General features: G+C 43.4%; 1 protein-coding gene across 4 annotated transcripts in view; it reads left to right on the plus strand.

Moving 5' to 3' along the window:
• SORCS1 (sortilin related VPS10 domain containing receptor 1) overlaps positions 1-18,760 on the plus strand; it is a 474,955-nt gene that overhangs the window by 306,787 nt on the left and 149,408 nt on the right. For all 4 annotated transcript variants that reach the window (XM_036336058.1, XM_036336055.1, XM_036336056.1 and 1 more), the window contains exon 5: positions 10,592-10,665. In XM_036336058.1, coding sequence (XP_036191951.1) covers positions 10,592-10,665 — 74 coding nt within the window. The remainder of the gene's footprint in view (positions 1-10,591; positions 10,666-18,760) is intronic.

Raw genomic sequence — 18,760 nt, forward strand, 5'->3', positions numbered from 1 at the left:
AGAGGGAGAGTGATCATGGAAGGTCCTACCTCTTATACTTCTTCCAAAGAAAAAGTGAACCACTTATATAGGAGTGCCAAAATCTTGCTTTCCTTTACTTATTTCTGTACTTTTTTTATCTTTGCATTTAAGCTGTAGAGAGACCAAACATCCTGCTCATTTTTTATTATTATTATTATTATTATTATTATTATTATTATTATTATTATTTTGGTTTCTTTGCATTAGGAAATGGAGTGGGAGGACGGAGATAGAGTTCTTCACCTCATTGCCAGTCCCCCCCCCGCCCCATCTTCTTGCCTCAATACAGAAAACCACCCAAGGCAGGCTTAGCAGCAGGCTGAGTCTGCCAGATTACATCTTTATTTTAATTTGGCAATAAAGTAGTGTACAAACTGTGCTATAAAACACTGCCTCCAACAGCATCTCTCAGTCTGTCTTAAACACCTCACTAAACATGATGTGTTGGGAAACATTTGAAATGAGAGAAAACAAAGAGCAGATGTGACTGAGAGAAAAAATGAATAGGAGAAAAGTCCAAGGATGTATGCATACTTCAGCTTTGCCGGCCATGCTGGCGCACGGGCTCCTGGCTGCTCTGTTAGGGTTGGTTGTACTGGAGGAGTGATTTGCAAAGGAAGGGAGTGGGGTGGTCCTGCAATGTTGTGAAACCGACATGGGCACTCTCAGGACTCGGGCAGGTGGGGAGCTTGGGAGGAGAGGCCCAGTGACCTGCTGGTCCAGGCTGGCAAGTCCCCTTGGGAGGCCCTGCAGCGGGACCTGTGCCTCTGACCAGAAGCAGGAAGGAGCACTTTTCTCTGGCCCGTGCAGCGTGCCGCTTCTCCCCAGGCTGACAGATGTGGCGGTCCATCTAGGCCATGACTTCAGTTCCTACATAGACAAACAAGAAATCCCACTGGACAGAGTGGCTGGGTCTGGGCTGTGGGAAGTAGAGGCAGGTGTTCATTTAGAGGAGAGGGGTGTGGTGAGCTCCAAGCTGTTGTTCTTGCCACTGAGGACGGCTCTTCCAATGTCATTGGTCCTTCAGATTTTTTTTTTTTTTTTTTTTTTGAGAAAAGTGATCCTGTTTTGTTTGAAATGTGGTACTCTTTTATTTTTCAGTGTTTACAAAATTTAAAACAGAAATGGTACTGGACAAGGAAAGCTCATCTGCCACCTTGTATTAGTCCCCAAATCTCTTTTTTCTTTTCCTTCTGTCTTTCCCATTGTCTTTATTTTTCTCCTGCTCATGGGTTGCTCTGTCTCCTTTATTTCAGGAGATGTGAAATCATTTTGTGGTTAAAAAAATCCATCCAAATGAGCTATCAGTTCTGTGGAGGGAGTACAAAACTCTTAAGACAGTTTGGTGGGCCACACTTCATTCTGGGCAGTTCTGAAAAATTCACAAGTTTATATTCTCACTTCTTTTGGAGCTCTGGGAGTCAGCAGTAATACCACCCGCGCACCTGCATGATCCCTGATCTCCTGTATGTTCCAAAGAAACAGGTTATGAAAGAAATAAATCTTTAAATTGAATGTGGGCCTCACCTTCAATATTTTGGTATATATGGCTAAGATGCACATAAAACCAGAACATGGTTTTAAAGGGGGAAGCATGTTTTGATTTGGAGATTCTTGGCACCCATAATTGAAACACAATATTAACAGTCATCATTCTTTTTTTTAAAAATCTGTTTTATTTATTTTAGAGAGAGAGGAAGGAAGAGGGATAAAAACATCAGTGAGAGAGAAACATTGATTGACTGCCTCCTGCACACGCCTGCTGGGGATAGAGCCAGCAATCTGGGCACGTGTGCAGACCAGGAATCAAAACAGTGAACAGGAATTGAACCAGTGACCTCTTGGTTCATGGGTGAATACTCAACCACTGAGCCACACTGGTCAGGCTTAATCTTTCTTCTTCTGCCTGGATCCTAAGAGAAGGGTATTGCTTATCATGGCTTTTTGGAATGCTGGGCATTGCCTGGGAGGTAATGACTACTTGATAAGGGAATAGATGCCAATATTTTCCATAGTCAGTCAATCTGGTTTCTCACCACTGATTGACAAAATGGCAAACTAGGTTAGAGCATCAGCTCTCTACTCTCTCAGGCCCTACTAATGGCCCTGTGACCCTCGGCAGTCACTTAATTTTATACTTTCTCCAACTGGAAAGTGGAAGTAATAATAATAGCACCTGCCTCTCCCAGGACTATTTGAGGATGCCGAAATAACATACATAAAACACCACTGAGCCTGGAACGTAGCAGGCATACTACCCAGTGTATTATTCAAAGACCTGAGAGATAACCAACCTGGTACGGCATTGCTGGATTTAGACACAAGGCTTCCTTCACAGTAGTTCAGTGTCTTTTTAGCACCTGAAGTTAGAGGCACTTTAGTCAACGTGCAATGCCTTCTTAGTCACTAAAAGGTACCACGAAACCAGAAAGAATGGAGCAGGGGAGATATGCAGTGCTCAGGAAATATCAATGATTATAATAACAGTAAACCATTAAATATTACAGTATCTGTCTTCACAGTAACTTCATTGGTTTTTGAAGACACCTAGCAGCCCTTTAATGTCAAAGGGCTAATTGAAATAAAAGATAAGTGGCTCCTTGAAATTCACACCCCCTGGGGATATTCAAATGATTCCTGCACAAGCACAAACACTTAGGAAACTGATATCTGCCTAATGCCATCACGTTTTCCCAAGGCCCTGCATTAAGTAAAAAGGCACTCAGTTATTTATAAGGAATACGTTGAGCATTCTTTACCATGCCGGGTGGCAGGATTTCCATGTGCTTGAAATTTCCCAATGTCAGAGCTGATTTCTAATCTTATGCATATATACATAATTTAAGTATCCAAATACAAAACTGGCGATTAGAGTGGAAATCAGGGAGCTTGCTAAATGTCAACCCCAATGCTTGTTTATAAAACAAATTTTCGAGCTGAAATGCCATCATATGCAAACAAGGAAGGCTTGTGTTCACCTTAGAATCCTTGTTTAACCAGTTTGTGTCATTATTTTTCAGTTGCTACCTTGGACAGTTGGATCCACCTATTCCTAATGGTTTGAGAGAATGGGCTGCAAGAACAAGGACTAATGGACATTTGAAAAGGACTAATTGGTATTCAGGCTTGGACAGGCACAATGAAGTTATTTAGTAGCTATTGAAGCTCTAAAATAGATTTACATTTTTGCCTGTGCATCTTTTAGCCAACTCTCTCGATCCGGTCTACCCACCACCATTTGTCTGAATAGATTAAGACGCCTCCTTAATCCAGGTACTAGTGGGGAAGTTTGAAGGACATTTGGCCTCAGAACATGGATCTCTTTCTTAAATGAGTTCAAGGGATGCCCAGAAAAATGCCTATCTCTAAGGCTGGCCCTTTAGAAATCTAGCAATGCTCAGGGTTTCTTGCCACGAGTAGTCACAACCAAGGATGTTGCCAAGGAGGGAAGTGGTTTTGGGAGAAGAAAGAATAGGCACATTTTGTGAATTTATGTCTCTATTGTTTCTGTCTCCAGTCAATCAATGTTTCTCTGCTATATATATATATATATATATATATATATATATATATATATATATGTGTGTTTATTGATTTCAGAGATAGGAATGGAGAGGGAGAGAGAGACAGAAACATCAATGATAAGAAAGAATCATGGACTGGTTGCCTCCTGCATGCCCTTCACTGGGGATCAAGCCCACAACCCAGGCATGTGCCCTGACTGGGAATTGAATCTCGACCTCCTGGTTCATAGGTTGATGCTCAACCACTGAGCCACACAGGCTGGGCTTTTTTCACCTTTTTTAAAAATTAAAAATGTTATCTTGCCAACCTTCTACCTTCATTATAATAGGATATTGGAAGTGTGGATTACACATGGCACACTCAGTGTTCTAAGAGACACAGCGCCCCAGCCAGGATCTCAAAGCTGCCAAGAGGAAGAGAAACCCGATGTCAGGTGCCTTCCTGTCCAACCTAGCATGTGGTGCCCATTCTAAGAGCTGAGTTTCACAGCAGAGGGAGGGCTGTGGTGTGATGATCATGGTCAAGGCAGGAGAAGAAGGGACAGGGAGGGACCTGTGGCCAGAGGAAATGGCCCTGGCTGGCTGCCTGGCATCCATCAGCCCCTTGTGATTCATCAGACCAGCTTCTGACACCTTGGGAGATACAGCACTGTGACCCTTGTGCATGCCTCCAACCTCCTCCCGGCTTTAGTCCCAGGGCTCTGCATGTACTTCTCCCCCTGCTCAGGCCAAGTGAAGGGGCTTTCAGAAGTGACCTTCTCTTCTCCACATCTGGTCAGATTTATTTTTACAGTTTAATTTTGTTTGTTTATTTTTGTTTGTTTATTTTTTAAATAGTGATCCATTTTATTCTTCTCATATCCAGGGGCCCTGGCTAATTCAAACACTCATCTCTTCCCTGCCTGGTTGTAGTCACCTTCTAACTGATTTGTCGCTCTGTTCCACTCTGAGCTTTGCTGCTCTCTTAATTTGCTCAGACTGACCTGTTCACCCTGGAACAGTGTTCTTCTACATCTTAATATTGAGAAATTGCGGGTGGGGCGGGGGGAGGTATTGTTTCTTTTAGAGAGAGAGGGGAAGGGAGAGGGAGAGACAGAAACATAGATGAAAGAGAAAACATCATTGATTGGCTGCTTCCTGCATGCCCCCTACTGGAGATTGAGCCCACAATCGGGTATGTGCTCAGGCTGGGAATCAAACCAGCGACCTCCTGGTGCATGGGACAACGCTCAACCAACTGAGCCACACTGGCTGGGCCATATTGAGAAATTTTAACTCTACTCCTAGGCCCACCTAGAAAGCTTTGGCAGATTCCCAAATTTTCCTCTCCAACATCCTCCACCATAGCACTCTGAACCAAATACTGCACATCACTAGGTCTGTGATACATCCTGACAAGCTAGTTTTTTCTTTGAGGAACTTATATCTGGTGGGGATAGGGGTTTTGGTCTGGAATGGTTACCATGATTTTCTCTCTATCCATCCCTGTACCCACCCACCAATGAAAAGGCTCATGTCAGCATTTAGTGAAGTTTCATGAAATTATTTCAGGAACCAGAGAATGCAGCTTCCCCTCGGAGTGATTTGTGGCCCTCTCTTTCCCTCTGTGGAGGCCGGGGGAGGAAAGAGCTTGATATTTGCCATGCCTCAGGCCTGGCATTAGGAATTCATCTGAAGTCCTGAAGGTACCATCTCTTTCTTGCTAAAAAGAAAGCAGTAACTTTCAGTGAGAAGTGGAGAATCATGAGCTGGATGAGAGCTCTGTACCCAGACCATCCCCAGGGCAGCGTTAAGATGAGGCAAATAAAATAGAACTGGCAGGGGTTTCTGTCAGCCTTTTCAAGAAGTGCAATTTGCAGGCCTCCTGCCTCTAAAATGTGAAGGGCAGAGAAGCAAAGAGGAAGGAGCAGGAAACCTTAAAAAGAGCCGACAGCAGGAAGTGTTCCACCGAGGTGGATGGGGAGCGTCTTGAGGAGCCTGTGGAGGAGACCCAGCGACCTGCCTCCTGCCTGGGGAAGGCGCCAATCCCATCAACCAAAGGCGTTGCCATTCTTCCCTCCTATGCAGTTGTGTCCTTGGACCAATTTTCTAGCTGCAAAAGAAAGTGTCTAATGAGTTCCTAACAGTCTGAAAGGAGGGGCTGTATTGATGCAGCTTAGGGACATTGAGAAGACGTTCCAGCCGGAAGATTGTGACAATGGAAGGCTTTCGTATCAACATAAGGAAGTTGAATTTCTCTTCAAAGAAAGATGCTAAGAGGATGAAAAAGCCAAGTTGGAAACTATCGGACCCCCTTCTCTCACCCCATCTGAATCTGCTGTAGGTTAGAAATCCCAAGCATAGCCGATGAGTCTTACCCTTTCCCAGCCCACAAGCTATGCTGTGTGTCCCCTGTGGCATCCCTCTGTTCGCTCCCTTGGGGCCTGTGGCCCTCATCCAACTTGCAGCTCTACAGGCCTCCTGAGTGTGGCCCCTGAGATGACTGAACAGTTGATTAAAAGCTTAAAACTAACCTTGCCCTGGCCAGGTGACTAAGTTAATTGGAGCATAGTCCTATACACCAGATGCTTGTGGTTCAATCCCAGTTGTGAGTGTGTCTGGGAGGCAATTGATATTTCGTTGTCACATTGATGATGTCTCTCTCCCTCCCCCCCTTACTCTCTCTAAAAAAAAAAAAAAAAAAAAAAATCAATAAACATATCCTGGGGAGAATATTAGAAAAAACACACACAAAAACTAACCTTTGCAATAGCATCCTCTGCAATCAACTGTATTTTGTATCTACACTCTTACAGCAGACAAAGGCAGGTGGCAAGAAAACAAGCCAATGTGAGAAATGTCAAAAAAAGGAAAACCCTCATTAGGAGAGGAGCGTAGCAGGGAGGGGAAGAGCTGACCGCCCCAGACCAGCATGAGGACAGAATGGAGGGTCAGGCCCTGAGGCTGCTGGTGGATCCTGGGCAGAGCGGAGCCTCCGGTGTGAGCTTATGAGTTCTATGTCCTAAGGCAAGGAAGGACCTCAGATAGCTTGGAATGATTTTAGGGAGGAAGGATTTTCTGCCTTGGTTCCTTCTTCCCTCCCTTTATACTGTTTCTGCTCCTTCAGTCTTTTCCTCAATATTTTGTACCAGGGTTATTAGCAAAACAAAACAAAACGCCACCCCCTTCACGAATCACATTCTGCTGGTCATGACCAAAGGTTCGTAGGTGAACATTGCTCTCCTAAAACGGTTCAGATGCCCTGTTGTCCTCTCTGAGGTCCTCTGCAGGCTCAGCATTGCTGGAGAATGCCGTGGCTGCTGCTGTTGATGCAACAGACATTGATGGTAGTCCTGATGGTAGTTCTCAGTTCTGTGTCCTGACAGTCCTCAGAGCTGTGGAGGCCAAGACATACAGGGAGGGATGGAAATCTTATCTAGGTGCTGATGACTCCATGAATTTTGTTGTTGTTGTTAATCCTCACCCCAGGATATTTTCCCGTTGATTTTTAGAGAGAGTGGAAGGGAGGAGAGAAACATCAATGTGAGAGAGACAAATAATTGGTTGTATCCCACACAAGCCCCGTCTTGTGCCAGGGATTGAGCCCGAACCAAGGTACATGACCTTTGACCAGAATCAAACCCAGGACCCTTCAGTCTGCGGGCTGATGCTCTATCCACGGAGCCAAAAGAGCTAGGGTGACTCCATTAATTTTATTGAAGGACATTGAGTCGTTCTAACCAAAGCCTTCTACTACTGCCCAGAGAGTCATTGGTAAAAGTCTTTGATTTCATTCCCTTCTCTGTGGAGAACTTTGCTGTCAGACTCTGCAGGTTTAATTAACACATTAACTTTTGAATGGCTTGAGCCTTTTTTTTTTCCTTTTCTTGGTAGAACACCAGGCTGGACTATTAACTTCTCAGGGGGCAAATCTGTGAAGTGGTATGTGGAGGACACAGAGCAGCTTTGTGTAGGGGATGAATGAATATACAAGAGCTGCTTGCTGCAAATCCTTGGGAGTTTCAAAAATGCTGATATTTATAGTTTTGTTTGTTGACTTGTGTAAGTATAGCCCTCTAACTATGAATCCATGGAAGCAAGTCTGGGTACTTTACTTGGTAGAATCATCACTAAGAGATTTGCATGGTGCTCAATTGATACTTTTCCCCCATGATCATCTACTATGTACTAGGTAGGCACTGAGCAGGTAAACAGGGATGGGATTCCTGACATAAAAAAGTTTTGTGACCTCCCATCAAAGACGTGGGTGCGGTCTCAGATAGTTTAGGGTGATTTTTATATAGGAAGGAATTTCTGCCATGCATTCATAGAAGACTCTTGAAAGGCTACTAAGAAAATTAAATAGAAACATGTGCCATATAGTTTTATAACATTTGTTACTATACCATAGTTCTTTGGACATGAGGCCACTATGGATTTCAGTGTGTAGGAGAGGCTTCACGGAGAAGGTGACCTTGATCTGGGCCTAAACAGACCACTGGCAGTCACTAAGGTAGGCACATGCGGAAGCCACCCCTGCCAGAGTGGGTAGCCTGAATGGAGGCGTGGCAGGGGGAGTATGCTCAGGTGTGGATGGAAAGGAGACAAGGCAGAGGGTATCTTGTGAGAGAAGAACCCGAAAAGGATGTCACTGAGCTGCCTAAGAGAAGCTTGGCTTATTGGGTTACTCGGTATATCCACTGCTTGAGGGGCCTCTGGATGCTCACAAATAACACAGCAGCCCCTTGAAGAAGATAAAAACAAATTTTATGGGACATACCTGACTGGTCCCTGGGTTTGAATCCAAGCCTGGGGGATCCATTTAAAAAGACATCGAAGGGAAAGAAATGCACACATACAGATGCTGGCATCCGGCAGTTCCTCATGGGAATGAATTCTGTGTGGGAGCATGGATAGCAATCACTTGGAGTAGCCATCTGATTTCTCAGAGTTTATATATGACCTTCAGCATATATGTGAATCAGCCTTCACACGGAATTATTATTTTAAATCACCCTGATGCTGTGACACTGGCATAAATCTTTGTATATAAATATTAATATATATGTTTATATATAGACAGAGGCATACACAATGGTGTGCACTACGTTCTCTTTAAACTCATGCAAAGCAGTTCTGGGTTTTAAAAAAGGTAAGAGTGAGGGGAGAGGGAGCAGCAGAAGTCCCAGATAAGGTGCTTGCTGTTGACCTAGCAGTCTGCATGTTAAAGTGCAAGGTGTTCAGGACTTGCTGGGATTACAGCACAGGACCTGGGTCCTCTGGCTGCTTGGGTTTGAATTAAGAGTGAACGGTGCCCTCCTCTGTTATCTCTATGAGGGGAGCTGTGTCTGCTTCTCTCCTTCACACTCTTAAAATGAATCAGGCATGAAATGTACCCAGGAAAACTTTCTTCCCCAGACATAATGGGGCAGAAAAGAATAATAAGACTTGAAAGAAAGAAGCCACAGATGCTCCTTGGCTGGGTGCCCAAATGCTGTGTAGTTGGAGCCAATCGAACTGCTTGCTTTAGTAGCCAGATATCTCCGCTTTTTTTGGCTGTAGGATGTGTTTTGATCCAATGGACACAATGGTGTAGGAAGCTTTTTCAAGGGTCAGTGCTTACTCACTAGAGCTGCCTTGTTCCTTGGACATGCCGGGCGCATCTGCAGCCCTAGTGAGTCACTTGGTGAGTCATTTGACTCTTTGTTGAGTGCTGGGGCTGGGGCAGGAGGACAAGGCTGGGCTAGCAGGGTCCTTGGTACAGTGACTCACTATTCATTCACTCTGGGATTTGGCAAATGCAATGGTGGGAGTTTGGAGTTTGTGAGTGGGTTACAGACCAGGCATATAGCAGAAAGACGATGTTCCGAATGATATTTTTCAAGACAGTAGCCAAAAGACCAATGGAAACCAGGATGCCTACAGCATTAGGAATCTCTGGGCTACCATCAGAGGATACTTGCAGAGGCACAAAAGGGCTCCATGGTGCTGCAAAGAATATCGGAGAGGAACAGGGGTGTCATGTGAGCAAGGAACAACAGGAGGTAGGAGAAGAAAGACATTAGGAGGGATGGAACAGTGGAGGGTTAGACCCTGTCTCCTGAGCAGTGTTTCTATGCAGTTGCCCTTGGAGAGTGCTTACACAGTGGCGCACATGGACTTGAACCATTACCAGCTATATAACCATCTGTAAAATGGTCAAAATAACTTCATATATCACAGGGATGGGGTATGGACTAAATGAAATAGTACGCGAGAAGCATTTGGATGACTAAGTAAGAACTTAGTCAAAAGTTCTTCTGGTTACTCTTAGGAAGACTAACATTGGTCTCTCTTGTCTGCAGGATATGTTCTGGTCTCCCTAACTTACCATTCAAAGCCTTTTCCAAGTTGCCCTCAACATTTTCATCCAAACATATCTGGATAAGCCAGGCTTATTCATACCTTGTCCCTTCATATCTCACCTCTCTGTCCTATGTTGCTCCCTTTGTGAGTAATGCTTGTCCTATAGTTGTCAGTTTGAATGCAGTCATTCCTTCTGACCCCAAGGGAATCTCCACAAGGTCTGAAAAGCGTCCCCGATTGGCTGCTGAGCCTCCTTCCTCGGCATCCTTTTATCACCAGCTGCCTCATGCATCTCTCATTATTGAAGTCAGAGTCAGGTTGCATCATATGCTCTTTGAGAGCCAGGACTAGACTTTGCACTTCTGTGTATCCCACACAGGCAGTGATCTGCATATGCCGGGTCAAGTGGTTCAGGCGACTTTTTCTCCAGGCAGAATGGGGTGTGAATCCCAGTCCATTCTACTATTTAGAGGGCATGTTATTTCCAGCAGATCACTTAATCCTCCTGAGCCTCAGTTTCCTCTCCTGTAAAATGGGGATATTAATACCTGCCTTGCAGAATGTATGGGGGGAGTAGAGGTGATATGTGGAGCATTCACCTGGTCTGTGGCAGGTACTCACTAAATGGTAGGTGCTCTTATTACTGTTACTGTTACTGTTACTCTTCTGATGAACTGATGTTTGTGTATTCAGTGGTGCTAAGTCATTTCTTTTCTCTGCAGTTATACAGCTCTGCTGAGTTTGGGAGAAGGTGGCAGCTTATCCAGGAAGGGGTTGTACCCAACAGGTTCTACTGGTGAGTCTCGCTTTATTTTGGACCGTATTAAGATGTCACCTAGTAAACAAGCACTGGATTCTTTTTCTCACCCGGAGCTCTCACATGAGGTCTGTTCTGGTTGGGATACGCCCACAGCCCCCTCAGGCAGGACCTGGCACTGGTGTAGCAAACATGTTAAGGGCATATTAGAGATGTATCACAGATTACTTAAAAACCCCAGAAAGATGACTGAGATCAGTGAGCAGCAGGGGCTTTGGAACTCGTGTTTGGATGAGATTTGTGAGATAGACACTTAACATTTTAATAGTGACATTTATTACTGAGACCATTATGCATGCGTTTTTTTACATGTTCAAATAAAGCTTTTCATTGTAAATAAGTAGGTCTTGTTTAGTCTAAAAGCGGATCTTCCTCCCACTCCTGATTCCAAGGTTTCTAGACCTTCTCCTTATCATATGGGAAGCAACCAATATTCTTAATTACTTACTTACCCTTCCAGAATGTTCCATGAATTACCAAATATATTCTTAGCTCAAGCTGCTTTCACAAAAAGACGTCGACTGGGGAGCTTAAACAACACATTGATCTCTCAGAGTTCTAAAGGCTGGGAAGTTCAAGATCAAAGTGCCGACCTATTTTCTTCCTGGTGAAGGCTGGAATGTTTCAGAGAATATGGCAGGATACTGCAGAGAGTGCCTTGGTTCTGTGTCCTCACAGGATGGAAAAAAAGAGAGGGAGCGCTGTGGTCTCCCTTCCTCTCTTTATAAAAGCACTAATTCCATCAAGAGATTTCACACTCATGACCTCATCTAAACCTATTTACCACCGCCCCCCCCCCCCCAAAAAAAAAGACCTCATCTCCTGGTACTACCACTTAGGGGATTAGGGCTTCTACATATGAATTTGAGGGGGGCAAAAACATTTAGCCCATAAATTTGCATTGATATAAATGTTAGCTTACACACCCTGTTCTGTGCCTTTTTTCTTTGTTTGTGTGAGGGGATGCAGTTAACAATACATGTCATCATTTTTTTTTTAATAGTTAAGTATCATTTTCCTCTAAGGATATAGATTGGAGGTAATGTCTAGGCTTATTTAATGAACATAAATAGACTGTGTATATTGGTGGATAAGTGCAAGGGGAAAGAGATATATGTGTGTGAGAGAGAGAAGATAAGGGGAAGGGAGGAGAGAGACAGACAGCAAATGAGAAAGAGGCAGAGAAAGTAACATATGTATTGTTAAACCACCTGAGCCCATCTTCCTGATTAAACTAGAGATGGCTTCCCTCCATGGCCATGGTGACTACAGGTGACAAGAAGAGGAATAGCACAAGCTCCTTCAGCTTTTGTGTTACTATGACCTAGAAACGCAAAGTAACAACAAAGTATGCAACATTCTAGTGTAATTTGACATTACAGGACAAACCCTTGGGAGTTTACATCCTAACCTTGGGCATCACACTTGATGTGGGGCCTTAAATGTAACCCTGCCATAAGATGCGGCTCCTTACCCGGATATATCTAATCTGCCCATGGAAAAGCCACTGAGGCTGTTTCAGACGTTTGCTGCTATAAGCAGGGCTAGAAAGCACTAGCCCAGAGCAGCTTGTCAGGATGCCTTGTTACGTCATTCATAATCACAGGGGCAATGACCTTTCCGGAGCCAAGGAGCTTCCTGCGAATAGGACAGTGACAGGTGTCTCCCTTCATGCCTCCTGAAATCACACTGCCTCCCATCAGCCTCTGGACTCGCATGCACTTCGAGGAGGAATGCATTTTTCTGTTTCTCATTTTCAAACACGGCCCCAAAACCCCCGTGGGAGTTGAAAGCCAGAGACGCGCATTAGAGAAATCTCTTAAAATGCTTGTGGAACTGCCTGAAAAAGTGAAAGACAAGCCATTTACAAATAAACTGGTCAAAGATAACACATAGAGACTTCTATGTGGAATATCTTTTTTTTCCCATCATAAAAATACAGTTATAGCCCAGCCGGCATGGCTCTAACTGTGGTTCATCATCGACCTATGAACCAGGAAGTCATGGTTCGATTCCTGGTCAGGGCAGATGCCAGGGTTGCGGGCTCAATCCCCAGTGTGGGGTGTGCAGGAGGCAGCCGATCAATGATTATCTCTCACCATTGATGTATCTATCTCTCTCTCCCTCTCCCTTCCTCTCTGAAATCAATAAAAATATATTTAAGAAAGGCATTTTTAACCGAAGGAGGTTTTTGTGCCTAGCAGCCATTCCCCTCTTCTTGCTCAGGAGTGGCGGGAGAGTTGTTTTGGAGTCCACATGGGCCTCTCCCTTCTCCAGGAACTCAGCCCTAGCGATCCCCGAGTCTCCCTCCTCTGATCCTCGCTTCTCTTTGTCTCTTGCTCTTTGTGTCCCTTATTCCTGAGTCACTGCACCTCCGTGTGTTTTGCCTGGAAATTATAAAGTCCTTTTGGGAAAGAGTGTCCATGGCTTTTTGTTTGTTTAGTTTCTCTTTCACTTGGTGTTATATGTGCACAGAATGGCCTTGGAAAATAAGTGAAGGCCTACCTGACTGTGGTCCTACTTTAACCTAGAAATGGAGTTGGTGCTTTGCCAATGAGAAGGTGTGAGGGACAAACCTTTCCCCAGGTCCCCCTTCCAAAGTACTGAGAATATCTCCACGTGAACCCAGCACTAGAAGGCAGAAAGTTACAATTCATAGAGCGTTGAATGGAAGTGTATTCCTACCCAGAGGGACAAAGAAAAGCATTGACTAAAAAATTGGACAAGGCAAAAGGACAGAGATGAGAATATTTCCCATGTAGGTGGCACATGGCACACAATATTCCATGGCTCACTGAAGGTCTTGTTCCCACACAGCATCATGAGGTGAATGGGCCCCATCATTGCTTCAACGGGTGCTAATTGCAATCCATTCTTTTCTATTCTTTGAATGAGGGTCTTCTATCTGAAAGTCTGGTTATCTATGGAAGCCCTTGTAACCAAATGTCATAACGGGACCATCTTTATAAAAACTTTACACATGGTTGTGTAAGAATTCTAATCCATCTGTCTGCTAAGTAAAATAAACAGCACCCCTCTCTCTGCCTTGGGAAACAGAAAGGTACATCTTCCCCATTCAAGCCCTAACAGTGTGATCAGCTTTATGCAAAGCTATTTAATCTTCATAACAATTTTATGAAGTAAGCTTTGCATTATCATCATTAAGAGATGGGGAACCTGTGGCATGAAGAGGTTAAGTAATTTAGCCAAGGTTACACAGCCAGACAGCGACACAGCCAGGGTTCAAATACAGCTTGTCTATCTCCAGTACCTATGCCCTACCAATTCAATGCGCTCTGTAGCCTCTGCCTGTTGGCCTTCTCTTCTGGCCTGGGGCAGTGAGCCCTAGAAATCAGGCCCATTCAGGCAGATGAGTAGAGAAAACCCAAGGCTCTTTTGACCACCATGCCTGCATGTGTATCTCTCCGGCTGGTCTTGGCAAATGGACCCTGGGGGTTCTTTAAGTGCAGTTGTTTTTGTCCAGAGAGGGCATGAGACCTGGTGAATTGCACAGTGCATAAGACTATTAATGAAAATCCCTTGGTCTCTGTCCACGTGGTCTGTATTTTCTAACTCTGTTCAACTTTCTGGACTGGCAGACGAGGTGTCAATTAAAGCAATATATGTTAGACCTACTGCTGGAAACCAATTAATTCAAATTACATAGGAACTTTGGGGATGTCTGGGATTATTCAGAAGGTGTAATGCAAAGAAGCTCCTTTAATAATTTCAGCTTGGAGCCTGGTTGTGGGGGTGTGGAAGGGACTCAAGGAAACTTTCTAGTGCTAAATTGAGTTGTCACCCTGAGTAGTAACATAGCATTTCCCATAGAGAAAAATGAAGATCAATGGACATATTTTCCTCATCAATGAGTACATTTGAGATATATCTTTATTTTGGGTGGCATTACTATTTCCTGAAAGTAGTCATTGGCAATTATAAAATAATTATAGAATATAAAAGCTTATTCTTATACTATCTCAGTGGTTGCTGTTAGTACTACCGTAGCTAACATAAATGTAAGTATTCCTCTAAGAAGTACAAATTGCTTCCAAAACCAAGTTACATATGTAGGGTATATTATAAAATACAATATCACCCCTTCAGAAATCAGTTATGTTGGGAGGCAGTACAGACCGGAGATTAGGGGGCTCAGAGATAGGAAGTGTGAGTTCCAGCTTTGCCATTTGCTAAGTAACGTATCACGGGTAGTTCCTTAATCTCTGTGTGCCTCAGTTTTGTTCTCTGTGAAGTGGGGACAATACCTACTTTATTAAACTAGATGTTTCTTGTAAATTGGTTATATGCTTGGCACCTAAGAATTGTCTTGAGTGCCCACTGACTCATAGTAATAATATTATTAAGAGTGGCTGACTTTCTACATCTATCAGTTTTATTGGCTGCCTTCTCAAGTTGGCTTTCCCTAATTTGTGGCAATGAGGGACATCATCAGCTTTGACTCCCCATCAACCCAGTCTGCCTCTTCCCCTCTATGTCCAAGGATTGAATCTGAGTGGCCTGGCTTGGATCAGGGTTATATAAGGCGATGCATTACTTGTTTAGATCAGACATATATCTACTCTAGGAACTAAAATAGGAGATGGGATTGAGACCCAGTCAAACTTCATGGTTCAAAGATGAGGGTCCATGATTTAGATGACTCCTAAAAAGGAAAAAATCGATTTGGTTAACATAAAATGGGAGGATAGATTCTCATTGGGATCTAAGATGGGAGGACTGATTGTCCCCAAGATAAAATTTCATAGTAGGTATTCATATTTGTTAAGCAAATACAATGGTTCAGGCACTTGATAACCCATACTACTTAATTCTCAAAATAAGATTGTGAGGTAGGGATTCTTACCCTCATTTTGATAAAATTACATAATTTATCCAACATAATACATAATATGCAATACAGTCAAGTTTTGGAACTTGGTCTGTCTGGGTTCATGGCTCTTGTTTTCAGTAGCCAAGATCAGCCCCAAATTCAAGACCTATTTCCCACCCACATCCTCCAGTAATACCTGTTAGTATAACAGTTCAGTAGTTAAGGACCTCAAGTGTTGAATTTGACGTTGAAGAGGAACGTGGTATTGTAGCATCAGCAGTACTCAAATGCTGTGAATAAGCCCTAACCAAAAGCCAAATTTGCTATTAGAACTTGATGAATGTGGTTTGTTGGGATCTAATTCAAGTTTAGGTCAGTGCAACAGAAGACAGTTTCAATTATAACCCACTCAGCAATCTATCATCTATGCAAAAGACAAGGCAATCTTAGGGCTGCTTCGCTTAATTAAAAGTAGGTTCAGACTTACCTTATTGATTATGTTTCTCTGACATATAGGGAGCTGACTGGAAACAGGGGGAGATGTCTGGTGATTACATATTTTCTGTGACTAATTCACACATGGAAAACTAAGAGTTGGCTCAACAATGAACCTCTGTTATTCTAGAACACCAGCCTTGTTCCAGCGATGTCCCTCAGAGGACATATGACAGTGGTATTACATAGCAGAGAGATAACTCCATCCTTAATACGTTTGAACATGTGTACACACCCTCATTCTTCCTCATGGCCCAGTGCCATTTATGCGAATGGATTTCCATGCCACGTCTTTGGCAACAAGTCACACTTGCTAATTGTTTGTGTGCCAAGCTGTGTGCCAACCTCTTTGCACATATATTTTTAAGCACTCCTCAAATCAATAATGAGAAATAATTTACTGATCAAAACTCATTCTCAAGATGTGATAGAAAAATGCAACCTATTTTTAGCAAAAAATAAATAAACAGGAGATATTGGCTTATGAGTCTGGGAAGTCAGAAGGTCTTATCTAGGCTGTACTAGATGTAGAGGCTCATTAAAGTCATCGGGTCTTCATCTCTCCCCACCGCTCAGCTCTACTGTCCGCTGTGTTAGCTTCACTCTCAGCCAGACTCTCACCTCCTGGTGGCCTCTGCACCTTACATCTTCCCAGATTCACTCCAATGGAAAAGAAAACACCATTTTCTTGTTGCTCCAGGAAAACTCCTGGGAATAAAACTTATGGGCCTTGATTAGGTAACAAGCTCACATTTAGACCAGGGGGTACAATCAATTCCAATTAACCACATGGATAGAAAGTAAGGAATGGTGAAACCCCAGAAAAGGCTGGGGAACTTTTACAAAAGAAGGGAGAATGTTCATGGGAAGCTATCAACAAGAAGTGTCCATTAGTGGGAAGTGTTGTCATTTTGTTTTTAGGATGAGAAATAATTAAGATAGATATAGAAACAAAATCCCAGAGAGGTCACATAATTTTGCCTAATGTTATATGTTATTAAGTAATGGTGATGGAATGTATATTAATCATCATACTAGTGTCTTCCTCATAGACTTGTCAGGATTAAAGTGAGAATTCAGGTTACATTGTAAACATGTGTAATACATGATGAATAAATATTAACTATTAAAAGTGAAATAGAGAAGAGTTAGGTATTCATGAGTTTCTGAAATGTGGCAGCCTCATTTTTTTATTCAACTTAATAATTTATTTTCAATGAGAATTTCTAATGTGTACAAATCTATTTTTCTTTGTTGCCCCAGAATCAGGAATAATGGATAGAAAATCAGCTTACTGTTCTATTTTATACCTTCTCAGTTATTTGCAAACTTTTGTTACCCAGTTCATTTAATTTGTATCCATTGAGTAATTTTTAGAGCTAACTCTTGGCCATGAAGATAAAGGGAACTTGCTCTTGAGGGCCTTGTAGCTTGAGGTGGAACTTCCAGGGAGCCCCTACAGAAGTATATGGGAAGGATCTTGCCCCTGCATAGCCACCCCTCTGTGAGTTTGCAGCCAAGATCTGGGGTCAAGCTGGCCATGGAATTGGGAAGGGAAGAACAAGGACAAGTTCATAACTACCATTACTTCTGCACTACCTCTCACCACCTTTAACCAAAATGACCTTTAGAGTCTGCTGTTTCTCTCCGATCTACTAAATCCCACACACATTTCCTTCTGGCCCCTCCTAACCTGCAACCATGCAAAGACTCTGGGGAATATAGTTGTAGGTCAGCCAAGTTGATCCAGCATGGAACATCACAGTCTAGCCCTTGAAAACTTGGCACCTGTGCACATCTTTTTCAACCACATATAACTTTCAAATGAAAACAAAAACAAAATTATGCTTGTACCTTGCCTGATAGGATTTTCTCTATACAACTTAAAACGTGACACATCTTCCTCCCAAAATGAGAACAAATTGAAAATGCCACATTATCTATGTTTGGATGACATTTCTCTTCTAACTGAGTCATACTTCTGCCTTCTGTACAAGGGTGGGCAAAGTAGGCTTAGAGTTGTGAGTATACAAAACAGAGTTTATTCTTGTCTTATTATTTATTAATCATTGTAATATTTATTTGTATTACTTGTCATTTTCCAAACAAACAATTATAAACATATCTTTGCCCCCCACCCCATATTCTATAACCAAAATACTGAAATGTAAGGTCAACCACTACTAACACATCTTTGTTGAAACACAGAAGAAGAGTGGGAGAGATGAAAAGGAAGGGAAATGATGTACACACACACAAATATATATGCATATCTAATCTAATAAAAGAGAAACATGCAAATTGACTGTACCTTCCCTATACCCACAAGCCATGCCCACAAGCCAATCAGGAGTGAGTATGCAAATTAATCCAACTAAGATGGCGGCGGCCATGAAGTTGGAGTGATCAGGAGGCTTGGGTTGCCCCCAGCAATGGAGGAAGTCATGCTTCCCGCCTGCCCTGCCGGCCCTGAGCTCCGCTCAAGGCTACAAAGTTTCAATTATAGAAGATAAATAAATTCCAGATACCTGCTTCCAGCCTGCCTGCGGGCATGGCCAGCCTGAAAATGACCATCAGCCCCTCACTCAGGCTGGCCAGGAACCCCAGTAGGGCCCCCCACCCTGAAGGGGCTGTGGCAAGCCTGCAAACAGCCCTTAGCCCCTCACCCACGCTGGCCAAACCCCCATGGGGTGAGGGTCCCCGCTGGGAGGCTTGGCTAGCCTGCAAACAGCCATCAGCCCCTCACCC

This window comes from Myotis myotis, unplaced genomic scaffold (genome assembly GCF_014108235.1).
Source record: "Myotis myotis isolate mMyoMyo1 unplaced genomic scaffold, mMyoMyo1.p scaffold_m19_p_15, whole genome shotgun sequence".
NCBI classification, from domain to species: Eukaryota; Metazoa; Chordata; class Mammalia; order Chiroptera; family Vespertilionidae; genus Myotis; species Myotis myotis.